This window comes from Aphelocoma coerulescens, chromosome 11, assembly GCF_041296385.1.
Source record: "Aphelocoma coerulescens isolate FSJ_1873_10779 chromosome 11, UR_Acoe_1.0, whole genome shotgun sequence".
NCBI lineage: Eukaryota > Metazoa > Chordata > Aves > Passeriformes > Corvidae > Aphelocoma > Aphelocoma coerulescens.
The window spans coordinates 19,515,055-19,530,649 of NC_091025.1; the positions used below are offsets into that span (position 1 = coordinate 19,515,055).

The 15,595-nt window shown below is 41.3% G+C and overlaps 1 protein-coding gene across 2 annotated transcripts; it reads right to left on the minus strand.

Moving 5' to 3' along the window:
* Positions 1-241: 241 nt before the first annotated feature.
* NAE1 (NEDD8 activating enzyme E1 subunit 1) lies at positions 242-13,685 on the minus strand. Of its 2 annotated transcripts, XM_069026792.1 has the most exons (20): positions 13,598-13,685; positions 11,474-11,577; positions 11,322-11,382; positions 10,395-10,425; positions 10,032-10,103; positions 9,639-9,718; positions 8,993-9,102; positions 8,549-8,658; positions 7,897-7,959; positions 7,566-7,629; positions 6,397-6,488; positions 5,076-5,135; positions 4,855-4,988; positions 4,632-4,707; positions 4,347-4,386; positions 3,298-3,384; positions 2,176-2,268; positions 1,647-1,761; positions 1,522-1,571; positions 242-508 (listed from the first exon to the last, which is right to left on the minus strand). In XM_069026792.1, exons 1-20 carry the CDS (start codon positions 13,651-13,653, stop codon positions 399-401), a joined length of 1,608 nt encoding a protein of 535 aa, XP_068882893.1. In that variant the 5' UTR covers positions 13,654-13,685; the 3' UTR covers positions 242-398. The 2 variants fall into 2 exon arrangements, with proteins under 2 accessions (XP_068882893.1, XP_068882894.1); XM_069026793.1 differs by lacking the exons at positions 10,395-10,425; positions 11,474-11,577; positions 13,598-13,685 and having other exon boundaries at positions 11,322-11,350.
* Between the last annotated feature and the right edge of the window lie 1,910 nt (positions 13,686-15,595).

Genomic DNA, 15,595 nt, shown 5'->3' on the forward strand with positions numbered 1-15,595 from the left:
GCTCCATCAGCCTCTCACCCTTTTGCCCCTTCTTCCCACTCAAGCTGATGAGCAGCTTTTACAAAAACAACCTCAGTTCTGCTGCAATTGAGGTGAGCCAATTTGCAAATGCAACCCACCTTGCCAAAAGCAGCTACTGCCTTTTTATTCCAGAGGTGAATCAGAAAATTCTAGATTTAAAATATTGCCAGGATATGGTATTGATTTTATTTGTCTTTAGGAAACAACAACAACAACAAGATAATTACAAATAAAGGAACTTTAATTTGCAGGTAATACAGAACAGAACAGTCCAGTCAGTGGCAGAACACCACAGTATTTACAGAACTGTAAATACTGTAAAAACTGTAAATACAGCAGCAGCAGTGCCTGGAGGCATCAAATGCAAGAGCTTCAGCCTACAGCTGGAAAGTTGCTGAAGTCTGTGACATTCCACTGTAAATAAAGGTGTTATTAAAAATTACAAACTGCCCTGTAATGACTTTGATAACTTCCTGTGCAGCAGCTCCTGTAAAAGAGAATAAAAACCAGAAGGCAGTTAGCAGGTAATATTCAAACAAGAGTAAAATAATGTTATTTATCTAGAAGTCCCTACACTGGAATTGTTTTAGTGATAAATCTGATAAATCTCCTAGGAGGCAAAAATCCTTTCAGTACTTCCCAGTATAAAAGAAGATCACAAAGCTGCTACTTCAAATGTTAGCTTTGCGTACTCTTTCTCTCCATGACATACACACAGAGCAAAAATGTGTGAGCAGACAGGCCCATGCAAGTTCTGACCTCTCTAAACTGAGAAGTTCAATTTAAAAAAACCCCATGTAAACCTTAACTGCAAAATAAACTGAAGGGTCACTTCACTGTCATCCCTTTGAGTTTTCCTGCAGTAGGAAACATTCTGTAATTTCTTCAGAAGTTACCTTTATGTATTTTTCTAAAGAATGATACAGACCAAGTTTTGCTTAATCAGAAAAAAATTCCTACATACAGAGTATATAATACATAATTATCTTCAGTACTGCATGAAGCCAAATAAAGAAGGTAAGTTAACTGATATATCCATTTTGAGCATCCATTAAAACATACCTGCAGGTTGAATGAAGGTAAGAAACCAAGGGTATTTATATTTCATAATCTTTAACATAAGTGTTCTGTGTTAAAAGATGTGTTCTGCATCAATTTTAACATTACTAGAATTACCACTTTCTTTTTAAAAATATTAAACCTTTTTCAAGCATTTCACTTTTAAACACATTTTTAAGCTTGAAGAATTGAGGTCCTGAGATTGTGTTTGAAGTTTATTCGGCTGCTTTTACTGCCTTTACACCCTTGCTCTGCCCGTTCACTCTATATATACACACACATCTGGAGAATGAAGGGGAGGATTCTGCCCTAATCCCATCTTTGACTGCAGCCTGTGACTGCAGCCTTTGCTCTGACAGTCCAAAGGGATTAAGCCAGCAGAGGCTGTGCCTCAGCAGGCTGTTGTTGGTGTGGCCCTGGGCCAGGCAGTGTCACCCTTACCTCCCATGAAGGCAGCAACAGCGTGAGGCTCAGCAGCTCCATAGCGACAACTGCACGGGAAAGGAACGGTCAGAAACTGCCAGGCAGCCTTACCAACAAAGCCACACTTCAAATGCAACACTTACAACTCATGCACATAGTCATCTTTCACCACTACAGGCAGCCCATGTTCTTGCAGGAAACCAGTAAGGCATGATTTCAGTTTTCCAATATCATCTTCTACCTGGTAGTTGTAGACCCCTGCAAAATAAATCAACTGTTTCATCACACAACTGTAACACCACAGTCAAAGCTAATGGGTTTAAATGGCAGTCTAAATATTTTGTTTTCCTAAAAAGTTTCTAAGCCAATTAATGTGTTATTAATACTAGACCAATAATAATTGAATATTCTGTTGATGCTACTCATGATAGACAAATTACTGTGAACTGATTCATAATCCACACAACCTATTTCAGTGGTACTCATTCAGATAAATTCCTTAAGTTCCCAAAGAGAAAAAATTCTCATTTTAATTTTCACATTCCTAAAGTTGTATTAGTATGGAAACAAAACCACAACTGATGTTGTATTCGTAGTTTGTAACTTGTACTACAGTAACTATTGGATCTTAGTATTTCCTTTGATGATATGAAGTAACTGGTGTTGGCATACCTGGGTATCTACCATGCTGCTTGTAAAACCTATTGACAGCCCTCAGCATCAAGTACAGCACTATTTCACTGTCTGGGTTATCCATATGGGAAACTGAAAACAGCAAGAGAACTGGTTAGCTGGTGCAGATGAAATGGAAAAAGAAAGGTTTTGAATTCCCTGAAAACAAACTGTGAAATCTGCAGTAGAAAGAAACTTTAATGAATACAATCTGTGACAGAATCTTAATCAAACAACTGTCAGATACACAATTTTGCCTCCAAAGTTTATGACCCTATTATATGTATTTAATATAAACTATTCAGAGAAGAAACCCACATTTCAATTCTGGCAGCTGCTTTAATTTAAATGGGGTATTCCTTAGTTATAATTTCAGGATTTGAAACACATGCTTTAAGTATTTAACTGTAATGACTGTAATTACAAAACAGGTCTTAAATCCCTTACCACACAGCTCAGTCTTTGTAAATACTAACTACTTATATCCCCCTGCCCATTGCCAACTAATTCAAGGAGCTTTCACTGAAATTATAAATATTACAAGATGTATGTATACACAAAATATATATTTTGTCCAAAACATTCAGAGGACTTGTATAAGCTTAACTTCAACAAACTTCAATAAAAAAGTATTTCCAGCTTTTTTATTTATGCAGGCTCAAAAAAAAAAGGCAATATAAAAACCAAAAGCAATATTAAGTAACTAGTTCGCTAGTTCACATACTAAAGGGATAAGCTGAAAGGGGTCAAGATAATTCTTTTCATTTTGTCAGGTTAAAGCACCTTTTCAGCTCTGTCAGAAATAACTGAGGTACAGAAAAGAGAAGTTTGAAGAAAACAGTGTTTTATTTATAGACTACTACAAGTAAAATCCACGAGAAAAAAAAAAGCTGAAACGTGCATCAATCAGTAAGGTCATTTTTGACATCAGTAAGGTCATTTTTGACATTTCAAAATCAAATTGAATACAACATTCTAGACTTAAAAACTCCACACTTGTAGTTGATGCCAAATGATAAAACTGCCCAACACAGTAGAACGTGTAGCTTACAGTTCTTTTTCCTCCCACAACCATTCCAAGGCGGAAGTGCAGTGATGTTTGTGCCAGGCAGCAGTACTTACTGATTGCATCCTTGCTGACAGAGCTCAGGCCGCACTCCTCAGCCAGGGACCTGCAGCGCAGCACGCGCAGGAAGGCGGCGTTGCTGCCTGGGCACAGGGCACAAGGAGAGACCCAGTCAGTGGCACCACCCACCACAGCCCTGCCTGCCTGCCTCACTGCCCTGTGACATGGGCAAGACTGCAACTTAGCAGGATTTTATTGAACACCTTCCTGTTTCTTCTTAGCTTGCAGGAATAAAAATCTGTATAGCTACGTTTAGGTCTATGGTCAGGAGAGTTTTAGGGAAATACATGGAGATTCCACATGAGCACAAAGTATCTGCCATGTTAATGTAACAGCGACACCACAGCAATTCATCAGTCACAGCCACCTCTTCCTGCTGCAAACCAACATGGTTCTTTCCATCTTCCACTACATCTAACACTGCCTCACATGTCCTCAATTAATATTTTAATAGCACAGCCATGAGCTGGAAAAGGTTATTCTCCAGTATCATTGCTATGAACCCACCCCAGGGTGCAGCTACAACCCAGCACTGAAAAAGGAGAAACTGGGAGGTTCCCAAATGTTTTACCAGTGCAGGGCAGCATACTTCTGGCTCTGTGCTTACAGGGGAGTTTTCCAGCTGTGAGGAGCCTCAGCCAGGCTGCTGCTGGACAGCTGTACACATCCACAACAGACACAGCCTGAAGTGCCATCAACTGGGTTACAGCTTTTCAGACTACCTCAAGTCTACAGAGCCTAGACTCTGAAACCAGTACCCCAGCATGGGCAAGAGTGCTCAGGTACTCATCACAGAAAGCAGAGGGCAGCTGATGCTTGTTGTTTGGAGTGAAAACACACATCATTTTAAAGCCAACCTTTACAGGCTCAATCCTGAGATGCTGAACATCTGCTACTTCTCCTGAAAAGGAGGGATGCAAACCACTTAGCACTTACTTGAAAAGTTCAAATATTGACTTACTGCTTCATAACTACGTGATCATTCAAAAGTTTTTGATTATTTGATCATTTGCTTAAACCCAGAAGAGAATCCAAGCATACTCACAGAACAATTTCAATTCTCTCTCTGAAATAGACTCAGGTGCCTAGGAGAGAGAACATACTCATTGCAGTACACACAATGGCCAGAGAATTCCTGCTTTTGGATACATTAACATGTTTATTGTGAAATAACAAGTAACTAATGTACAAAAAGAAGTGTCTTAAGTTGCAAATAGTATATCTCTGTATGCATTTGACTTTTATATGATCAAACCAAAAGTGATAAATAAAGCAGATACTTCACAGATACTTTGTTTCATTAGAAGAATGGCCATAGGTTTGCACTCACCTTGCCCAGGGACTGTAACAATTTAGCAGCATGGTTCCCCACAGCAGCAATATCCTTCTTTGCTTTTTCACGGTATCTGAAAGAATAAAGAAGTAAAAAATTACAGCAGAAAACCATCAACTCCACAGTGAAGTCTGTCTTTTTTTTTTTTGTTTTACATTACAAAGACAAAATACAAGCCACATGAATGGAAGTGAGCTCTCTCAAGGAGTTGTCTACTTACACATTTTGCAATTTGATGAATTTACTGGAGTCTGCTGTCATATCAGGAATGGTGCCCCGGACAGGCAAGCTTCCTTGCCCTTCATTTGCCACAAATTCCTTTAAAGCTCGAACCAAAATCCAGAAGGAAGATGACTATAAATGCACAAGAGACAGTCATGTACACAGATGTTATTTGCGATGTTTTTTCTACTTTTAAGTCTTACCCTTAACTACTTATACCTGCTCTGTGAGTTTTAGGCAGCAATCATCATTAAAAAGCTCTTCGATGCCTCTTGGAATCTACAAAAATAAATAAATTGGGTTTGTAATTTGTTGACTCTTGATTTCTTGAATTATCTCAACACTCATTAAATAGGTGAGCCAACTCCAAGTGACCTCAGAGTTTCATACCAAATCCCCTCTGAATCCTACAGTCAGTGCTTCTCAGACACATTTCTAATAGCAGCCCTGCCCAAGAGCAAGGCAATGCTTCTGAGCATGATCAATGTTACAAACAAAATCTCACCTGATTTCCATCTTTGATAGAGAAGATTGAAAAAAACTACAGCAGCAACTGTCCCAACTCTGCCTGCTGGGGCAGAGCAGCAAAAAGGCCAGGGAAGGGGAATGGGGCTACAAAAGTCAGTGTTTTGACTATTTAACTGCTGCAGGTCAGTCTGGCACATGAACTCAAATGAATATTAATATCTTGGGCCATGTCTGGTAGTGGCTTGAACGACAGCACTAAGTTTTACCTGCTGCTTTCTTGGGAGCCTTAACATGACTGTCCAAGCAAGGATCAGCACAGTTCAAAACAACAGAACATAATCTAGGAAGAATCACAGAATGTGCTTTTGCCCCATGTAGCCTTTGCAGTTTACCCCAGATGAGAAACTAAGGAAATCAGAGCTCAATTTTAAACCACGAGTTACTAGGTCAGGATTATCTAAAAAACAAAACATCCCTTCTAATGCTTTTAAGCTTGACCAGTTTATGAAGGGAATTTTGTAGTAAGTTTCTTCAAAAGGAAAGAAGTGAATTTATAGTATCAGGAGTCCCTTGCAGCCCTTCATTTCCACAGAGAGTAACTACGACAGCCCCTAGCTTCAATACAGCACAATTTCAGGAAATGCTCTCAGTCTCTCTCCCAGCAGCATATTTAAATCAGCATCAGCCACACCACTCACTGCTAAATCCTTACAATTGTACCCAGCACTTCACAGAATTTTTTACAGACTGAACTCCAGAAGTCTGAGACAAGAACTCATTGCTGATGCACTCTGGTTGCTGACTCATTCTAGACTTGAATTCAAGTCTGCAGGAGGGAAATGCAGCTTTCTTGCAAGAGCAAGGGAGTAAGAGACTTTTCATAAGCTACAGTGCCAGCTAGTCTAGGTCTATTTAACTACACAATTTCAGTTGTGTAAACATTGTACTAATCCTGTTTTAGGTAAATACAAATGTTACAAATGAAATTTCTGTCCTAAAACTGTATAATATGTTCTGAGAAAATGAGGCAGTTGAAATTGCTTCCATTTTATCACAGGAATGTTTATTTTACCTCTGTAGGATTTAATGCTGTGTTCACATTTTTTATAGCTTCTTCAAAGTTTTCCTCATCTTCTGGGGTCCCATTTTCATTCTTTAAGATACCTTATTGAAAAAGAAATTAAAATTTTTGATTTTTTGAATTACATCTCATCATTTATGTCTTACCAACAGAGCAGACTGGCTTTGGATGTATTCGTGGCATAACAGCTACCAGCAAAAAAAAGAAAAATAAATCACAAGAAAAAAGACCAGATGTCATTATAAAGCTAACCTCATTTAAATTCTGCATATGATTCATTTTCTTGTGATGTTAAGCAGAAGTTACTTAGCACAAAAACACCAGTTTATTTGTGTGAGAAAGAGATAATGAAGTTTCATAAGCACTAAATTAACAATTCAACTCTCCTTCCCATGCCAGTCATGTTTTGCTGAGTTTTTTTGATCAAATTTGGCAAACACTTATGCATCCACAGAGCAAGCCAGGCCAAGAAAAGGCCTCCACTAAAAACCTGATTTACCAAGGGTAATTACTACAGATCAGTTCCCTATTACAGCCTGGGGATAAGGGTGACAGAAGCACTCCAAATTTGCACACAGGCCACCTTTAAGTGAGGGAACACCAAAAATTCAGTTAATGGTGTTTTTCTACAATCATTTAAGACAATGTATTTATACATCTTAAAAATGCCACATGAATTTTAGCACCCTCAGAAGGTATTGGACTGAAACACCTGTACAAATGAGGTCATTCACACACTGCTTACAGTGCACTCAGTGCTACACAACATGGTCATTCAGAGATGAATGATTACCAAATGTCCGGTGGGTCAATGGACACACCAAATATTTGCAGTTAATAACAATTCCAGTGTCAAAAGCCACTTGCTTTCCTCCTTATCACATTTTGAACAGCATTTTCTCTTAAGGCCTTTCCTCCCACCCAAATCAAAACACACTCTGGATTTTAGACAGGATTAAATACTGCTGACACACATTTGTAAGCATGTCTGGCATCTTAAGATCTACCTGTACAAAACAATCATTTAGCAGAAGAATAATACAGTATATAGCAGCAGATCTCTCCTAAATTAAACCTGAGAGAACTTGTGATTACTTTTCAGATACCACCTTGTACTGTTTCTGCCAGTAGGAATAAGGGACTCCTGGGACATGGATTACCTTGCCGAATCAGTTCTTTGAAGGCTTCTTTCTCTTTGTAACTCTTAGGCAACTGCTCACTTTTCTAAATTTAAAAAACACAAAGAGATTTTTGTCTTTAAAATACCTACTACTAATCTCACTGTGTTCAGACTGCTGAACTCCAGGAGTCTGTCATTGCTCACACATTCACTTGTATTTCAATACACTTGTATTTCAATTAGTAATCTTTTTTTTATGATTCCACCTTGTTCTATGTTCCACACTGCCAAAATAATTAACTAGTTTAGAAAAGACAGACCAATAATAATAATAATAAAAATAATAATAATAATACAGTTTTGCAGCATACCTCATTGAACCATTTTGTGAGATACTTCGCTATAATCACAATCCATGGAGTGTGGCTGTGGTCCTGTAATTGAACAGCAGAGAAATCTTTGTCAGATTGAGAAAAGATAAAAAATAGGAAACTAATTAAAAACTTCTTTTCAATGTAAACTCCAAACATCCCTTCCACTATTCTAAAGACACAGGACATGTTCCAGATTTTGATTCAGCTATAACATTCTTTAACTACTAGAAAATAAATTATCAAATTATTATTACTTTATTTTACAAAGGGTGAGTCAAGTTCTCCAATATTTTTCTGGAGTGGAACATATCCTATGCACAAACACCCACAGTACAAAGCTCTGCAGCAGTAGGTAACCATAAAAATTAAAAACCAAATTCAAAAAGAGGGTGTGAGGGGACATTCAATTTAACAAAAGATCAAGCTGTCCAAGAATACTGCTTGTTTCTGAAGACCCCACCTGCCTGAGATTTAAATAGACTGGAACATTTGGGGCAGAGGCAAAAATAGTTCCTCGTGACTGATTCTAGAGTTGCCTCTGTTCAGATGAGACTTGGCACCAGAGTCATCTGCCAGGAAGCATTTTCACAGCATCCCTGTGCTGTGTCTGCATCTGTCCTGGGGAATACAGAGCAAACCACACACCAACCTTTTTGTCCATATGATCCAAGTCATAATCCTGAACGTGTTCTGTCAGTTCTGGAAATGGTTTGTCCAGTCTCAGATCTTCTAACATATTGTCAGGGTGAGACTCAACAACTGTGAAAAAACAACACAATGCATTTCTCAGCTTTATGTCTGGCCTTCAAAACAGAGCTACACCAATACAGCATCACCTGCTCCTTTCACTGCTTGATTCTCAAAGTAAAAGTTCTGTGTAAGTCAACCACAATGTCAAGATAACCCCAAATTTTATTATTTGCTGCAGTCCATAATCCCTATGCATTCCTCAAAGAATGCAAACTACTTAAGATTTAACAAATATTAAATATATCACAAGATGAAAAAAGAGAAACAAAAAACCCCAAAGTGACATTAGTTATTGAAGTTTTAAACCTTATAGAGAAGCCTTTATCTCAGAAAACCCTCTAACCTGTATGCTCTTTAATAACGACTCTCATGTAACCAACCAGTCCGTAAGTCCTGCAGACCAGCAGAGGAATGTTGGAATTCCAGAGAACTTCAGCCAGGTGCAGCAACGTACTGTAAGGAAAACACTCTTTTTTCAGATATACAGAAGAAAGCAGTTAACTATGAATGCAACTCCTATACTTGGGAAAGAGATCTCTCAGAAAACTTCTCTAATATCATCATGATCCTAAGTACATAAGGTGATTAATTTCATATCGGAATTTACAGTGAGTTGGAAAAATGTTCATCCATCATTTTACTTATGCCTCATTCCATCCTCCCAAATGCTCCATGTATCAAACAAAAAGCTTCAAGGAGTTGTGAAAGAGAGGAAAAAAAGAATTAGATCCATGTGTTGCACAATCCTAACTTCCACGAGAGGCAGTTCCAATCAGAGGTACAAAAAGGTCTCTAGAAAATGCCATCCCTGGCTGTAACTTTCCTTCACAATGACACAATTCTGTTCTGTTTAAGTTCTTCTACAAGAAAGTGCCTGTGTATATATGTGTGTGTATATGTATATATATATATATATATATATATATATATATATATATAAACCTGCTTTTACAACTGAATGAAAACAAACAACCTGAGGTACTTCTTACCTTTCCGGTAGCTGTGTTGCAACCACTAAGTTAAACCGATTAAAAAAGGAAGGGTCACTGTCTAAAAGCTTTTCTGGACTCTAAATGGGAGAAAAAAAAATGTATGTCAGGGAGCAGTGAAAATTTCTGAGTACAGAGCAAGTCTGTTGAACATAAAGTGTTAAGTTAAAGTTATAAAATTAAGATGAAGTTACAAAATAATGTTTGAAATACATAAAACGTTTTTTTGTTTGAAATACATAAAAATGATTTAACTTAAGGTCATCTTCCTCAAATGCTGTTTTATCCTGAAATCTATTTGAACTGCAACATTGCAAAGCAACACAGAGCTGTTATTTCACGTTTTTATCCCACCGTGTATCGCACACAGAGAACTCATTTAAGAAGACAAACCTCTTCAACAAAGTTTCCAGAAACATCACTATTCAACTCCTGCAAGAGCTCCATGGCACTCTGGGCACGATTCTGTTTCAGAGCAATCAAAATGAAACGTAGTTTATACAGTGTATCAGTACTACATAGTACAAGCTAACAATGTACATCCACAAGCTAGCAATGCCAAACCAAGCAAACAACCCCAGGAAACACCCCAACAAAGCTCACCATAAGCTAAGGCTCCTTGCTCCAAGCCTTGCTCACCTGAAGCAAAAATGCATCCCATACACACATGGTTTTGGCATTATTCACAATACCACATTTAAATACTCAACATTTCCACTTTCAATACATGTAAACTGACATTTATTATCTCCTTACCTGACCAATATGGCTTTTTTGTAGAAAGAAACTGAAAAGGGGACAAGACAGAATTACATGTGAACTTTTATTCTGAAGAAAAAACAGCATTGAAGTTGCATTTTGTACTGCAGAATATGTTGCTGACTCTCATACACAACAAACCCCCCTGCCCCTTAAAGCTCCTTTTTCCACCACTGTTGTATTTTCCTCAGCTATGGTTTCTTAAGAAAGCTTTTCAATGCCCAAGCCATAAATCTGAAATATAAGACATGCCAAACTCCTCTAGAAGACAGGATCATGCTGCAGGTTCTTTCTCACCAGGCTAATTAAAGACCCACTAGCACTGATTTCCTCATATGATGGAATATCCTTCCCCCTCACACAACCCCTGTAGGTATCTATGTGCACCAAAACGAACTTGATCAAGAATTAGTAAGAAAATAATTTTCACAGGATTTGCAAACAGCTTTTCTATCCTTTCTCCTGCAGCACAGAGCCTTTCAAGGCCACAAAAGCTAATAAATGTCTAGCAGTCACACTTGCACAATGACTAATGAAAATTAAGTCATCTTCATCACCAAAATCAGGGAAAATACATTGAGCTACACTGAAACACAAGCAAGGACTGCACTGTCATAGCTCGAGACCACATCAAACAAGTTAATGTGAAGTATTTTTATGTTGAGTAGATCATTGTCCTTATAAACTTGATGTGTGAAGCAAATAGACCTGTAAGGTTTAAACCCAGCAAGTACAATAATTTAGCAGCTAATATCAAAATGACTGTGCATGCTGTCACCAACACCCAAACCCACAGAAGACTTGGAGAAACACAGAGAGGCTTTTAAAAGAGTTTTACAGGACTTCTTAGCAAACATAGAGATAGAACGACCTAGGAAACACTGTCACTTGGCAATTTCTAACAGAAATCAGTAAAAAACCTACTTATTTCCAACATCTTCTCCAGAGACTTGATTCCCATCGACAATTGTAAACGAACCAATACCTTTGGGGGGAAAAAACCTCCTATAAATAACTTGGCATCATCAAGTTATCAGATACATCGCAAAGAAGAGACAGAAGAAATATCTACTGACCTGGCAGCACCAAGTTTTTGAGTATTTCAGTTCCTGTTGCTGTTGCATTTATTACACAAACATGGGCAGATTCCAACGCTTCTTGGCCATGGTCACCCCACAGCCTGTATTGGGAGGGAAACCAAAACACAATGAAGTTACTTAACTTCAGATTGCAAAGCCAGTATAAACAAACAACAACAAAAAAGACAAATGGAGGGCTGGCATGCTACTGTCCATTCACTGCTGAGGGCCTAAACAGCACTAACCAAAATAGGCATCATTAAGGAAACTTACTGTGAAAACTCTGAGACTTTCCAAAGAGCAACCCAGTTTCCCTGGCATTACACCACATGCATGGACACACACCTCTTCCTCTTGCAACATACTTTAACTTTTTAAAAATTCCATGGGTTAAAACAATCCTTGCCCAAATTTTGTCCTAATGCTGAATGCTCTGTTCTTCCTAACTTTTATTATAGATAATAGAAGTATATATATATTTTTTAAAAAACTTTCTTATACAAGACACTGAAACGTACACGAGGCAGAAATCAGTCTTGCTGAGTCTGGTATTTCAGACCCCTAGAAAACAGCACTGAGCCTGAAATCAGGCCAGGATGGTCCCATGTCACACGTCATACTTATTTCACTGGGATGGTAACTCAGAGAATTTTTAGGGTTGGAAGGGACCTCTGGAGGTCACCCAGTCCAACACCCCTGCCCAGGCAGGGTCACCTGGAGCAGGTGACAGAGGTATGTGTCCAGGTAGGTTTGAAATGTCCCAGAGAGGGAGACTCCACACCCTCCCCGGGTGGGCATCTGCTCCAGTGCTCTGCCCCCTCCAGGAAAACAAGTTCTTCCTCATGTTGAGGTGAAATTTCTTGTGTTTTAGTTTATGGCCATTGCTCCTTGTCCTGCTGCTGGCCACCCAAAAGAGTCTGGCACCATCCTCTGACACCCACTTTTGAGATATATCCATGCATTGATGAGATCCCTCTCAGTCTTCTCTTCTCTGGGCTAACCAGGTCCAGCTCCCAGTCTCTCCTCACCAGAGATGCTCCAGACCCCAAATCCTCTCTGTGCCCTCTGCAGGACCCTCTCCAGCAGCTCCTTGTCTTTCCTGTACTGAGGAGCCCAGGACTCTGCACTCCTGAGCTGCACAAACCTATGGAGGGGACAGCACAGGAGGGAACAGCACAGTGGTATCACCACTGCTGAGCCCATCACTCACACGTATCCACGTGAAAACTAAACAGCCACACTGCAGACAGACACCCCTGACTCCAGTGCCGTTATCCTTCTCTGGTCACTTGGATCTTTTCTGCCCTTTCACAGAACCCCAGGATGGGTGAGGCTGGAGGGGCCCCCGGGGGCTCCTCTGGTGCCACCTCCCTGCTCCAGCAGGGCCATCCCAGAGCCCAGGGCACAGCAGTGTGTCCATGGGGCTCTGCAATATCCCCAGGGAGGAGACTGCACAGCCTCTCTGGACAATCTGCTCAGGGCTGGGCCCTGCCCAGGGCAGAAGTTCTGCCTCCTGTGCAGGGGGAGCTCCCTGGGCTCAGGCCCTGCCCGTGGCTCTGGTGCCATTGCTGGGCCCCGGAGCAGAGCCTGGTTCCATCTTTTTGGCACACCCCCCTTTACATATTTACATATATACAGAGTCAGAGAGGTACACATAGACATACATAATATAAATATATAGAATATACAGATTTATATATTTATACATTATTAACTTATATAACAAACATTGCATAAATAATTTATATGCCACATAAAAACATATATAAGTACTTATGTAGCTATATATATGCCTACGTATCTCTATTCCCCTTTATATACATAAAATTATGTATGAATATATACGGGGTTTTTTAATATATGTTCCCCTTAATATATACTGCTTATTTATTGCACATCGATTTTCCGTGTGCCAGTACAGCCCTCACAGCTCCGCTCGAGAGGAACAGGCGGGACACAGCTCCTGCTCCCCGCGGCTCCGCCGGGCCCGGCGCGGCCCCGGGGCCCTGTTCCCAGCGCGGAGCCGAGCGGGCCCGTGGCCGCGGCGGGCAGCCGGAGGCGCGGCCCCGCTCCCCGCCCGCTCAGTGCCGGTCAGTGCCGGTCCGAGCCCACCCGCGGTACCTGAGCTGGCGGTCGTAGCGCTGCTCCTTCAGGCCGGCCCGGCCCGGCCGCGCCATGGCCGCTGCTCCCGCCGCGCACGCGCGGGGCGGGGCGGGGCCGGCGGGGCGGGGCGGGGCGGCTCCTGCCCTGAGGGGCGCGCCCGGGGTGCGGTGCCGTGCTCGGAGTGCGGGGCCGTTCCCGGGGATGCGGGGCAGTGCCGGGGATGCGGGGCAGTGCCGGGGATGCGGTGCGGTGCCCGGGGTGCGCGCTGGGAACGGGCCCTTCTGTGCCTCCCTCAGCCCTGGCTGACAGCAGCGCCTGCGCTACTGGAGGCGTGAACCCGGCAGGGTCGCCGCTGGCCGGAATTTCGCCCCTCACTCGCCCCACCCTGTGCTCACCAGCGCCGTCCCCGCCCTTCTGTGCCGCTCCTGCGGACCCTCTCCGCACCGTTTGCCGCCACATGAGGCCGAACACAGAACGGTATTAAACCCGCCCTTCTCCACATAAATCATTTAGCCCCAATAATAGTCACAATCGGACTAAACTTGCCCCCAGCAGCTTTCCCCGGCATCTCAACCCACCCATTCCTTAAAGCAATGTTACTGCTCTGCTCAGGGTCCATTATCCACAGCCTGCACAGAGAACATGACATTTGAAAAATAGGAGGCCTCCAAAAAATACTTCCAACAACCACTCCATGCCTAACCAGCAGCAATCCAGCCGTCGTAGGAACCCCATTCCTAGCAGGATTTCACTCAAAAGAGCTCATGGAGAGTTTAATCACATCCTACCTATGCCTTGGCACTACTCCTCATAAAATGTGGAATATGTACAATTTTGTTAAGAAAATATGTTCTTTGCTGTTTGATCTTTGCAATCTTTTGGCCTAACCAACAAGGAAGGAGATTTAATCCATGAAACAGAGCAGCCAACAAGCTCTAAATGATGTCCAGGTGTTAGAAATACAAATTCCTGGCCAGCCCAGTTGCCTTGTTAAGGTTTAGGGCTGGACATGTTCCAATGATCTCAGCCCAGCGGGAGATTAACAAAGCTTGGGAAGAAGCTTTTTCTGAGAGCAGACACAGAGAATGCAGAATTTCCGGGCCACGAGGACATTTGGCCTCCGAGATAAAGAAGAAACCCCCGAGATAAAGAAGAAACCAATAAAGCCAATGCAGCAACTGCACTGAAATCAGCTCCGACTGGGTAAGGGAATCCTGGCAGGGACAGATCAGGATCACCAACTCAGGGACCACCCACACAGGAAACCGGCGAGCCAAAGGAAGAGACAGAGAGACAGAGAGACAGAGAGACAGAGAGACAGATAGATAGATAGAGTGTGGCGCTGATTAGCATGAGAGGCAAGACACTCATTAATTAATAGAAGAGAGAATACTAATTAATAAGAGAACTCTGTAACCTGTAGCCAATGAACATTCATGCCTGTGTTTGCTAAAATACATAAATAGGAAAAAGTGTGGATAGTTGGGCTGCATGATTTGTGGAATGCCACCGAACACGAAGCTTGGCAACTCTGACATAAATAATCAATATCTCTCTCAAGTGTGTATTTACTGGCCATTGCACAGTAATGGATCCAACTTTTCTGGACAACAGTGCCATTCCCAGAATTTATGTTCAAAATGGGCATTTCTCTGTATCTCTCAATGCACTTTCTGCATGGACTTTTGAGGCATTTTCAGGCAGACTGAGGCAGAAGCCCTGAAGTACCTGCAGTCAGGAAAATCCAGTAACATATATTTTGTGGAGATGTTGCACATTATTGCAGTTACTCCTGCTTAGTATGGAGACAAGAACATGTGAAATCTCTTGCGCCTATGTGCTTCTGTTATGATCTTTCCGTTGGTTGGACCTTGACAGTGTACAAAAAAAGGAGAAAACTTTCACATCTTAAAAAATTTCAACCAACATTTCTGGCACTAAGTTTCAACAACAAAAGAGAGGTCCTGAAATATCTGCATCATTCACACTGAGTTGTTAGTCCTTTTAAAGTCCATT

Bases quoted from the DNA above. Each gene is read 5' to 3' on its own strand.
- NAE1 (XM_069026792.1), bottom strand. From the start codon at position 13,653: ATGGCGCGGCCGGGCCGGGCCGGCCTGAAGGAGCAGCGCTACGACCGC. The intron at 11,383-11,473 runs GTCAGTAGATAT...TTCCCCCCAAAG, and splicing joins CAAAAACTTGGTGCTGCCAG to GTATTGGTTCGTTTACAATT. The intron at 3,385-4,346 runs GTGAGTATGCTT...CCCTGTGCCCAG, and splicing joins GAGAGAATTGAAATTGTTCT to GCAGCAACGCCGCCTTCCTG.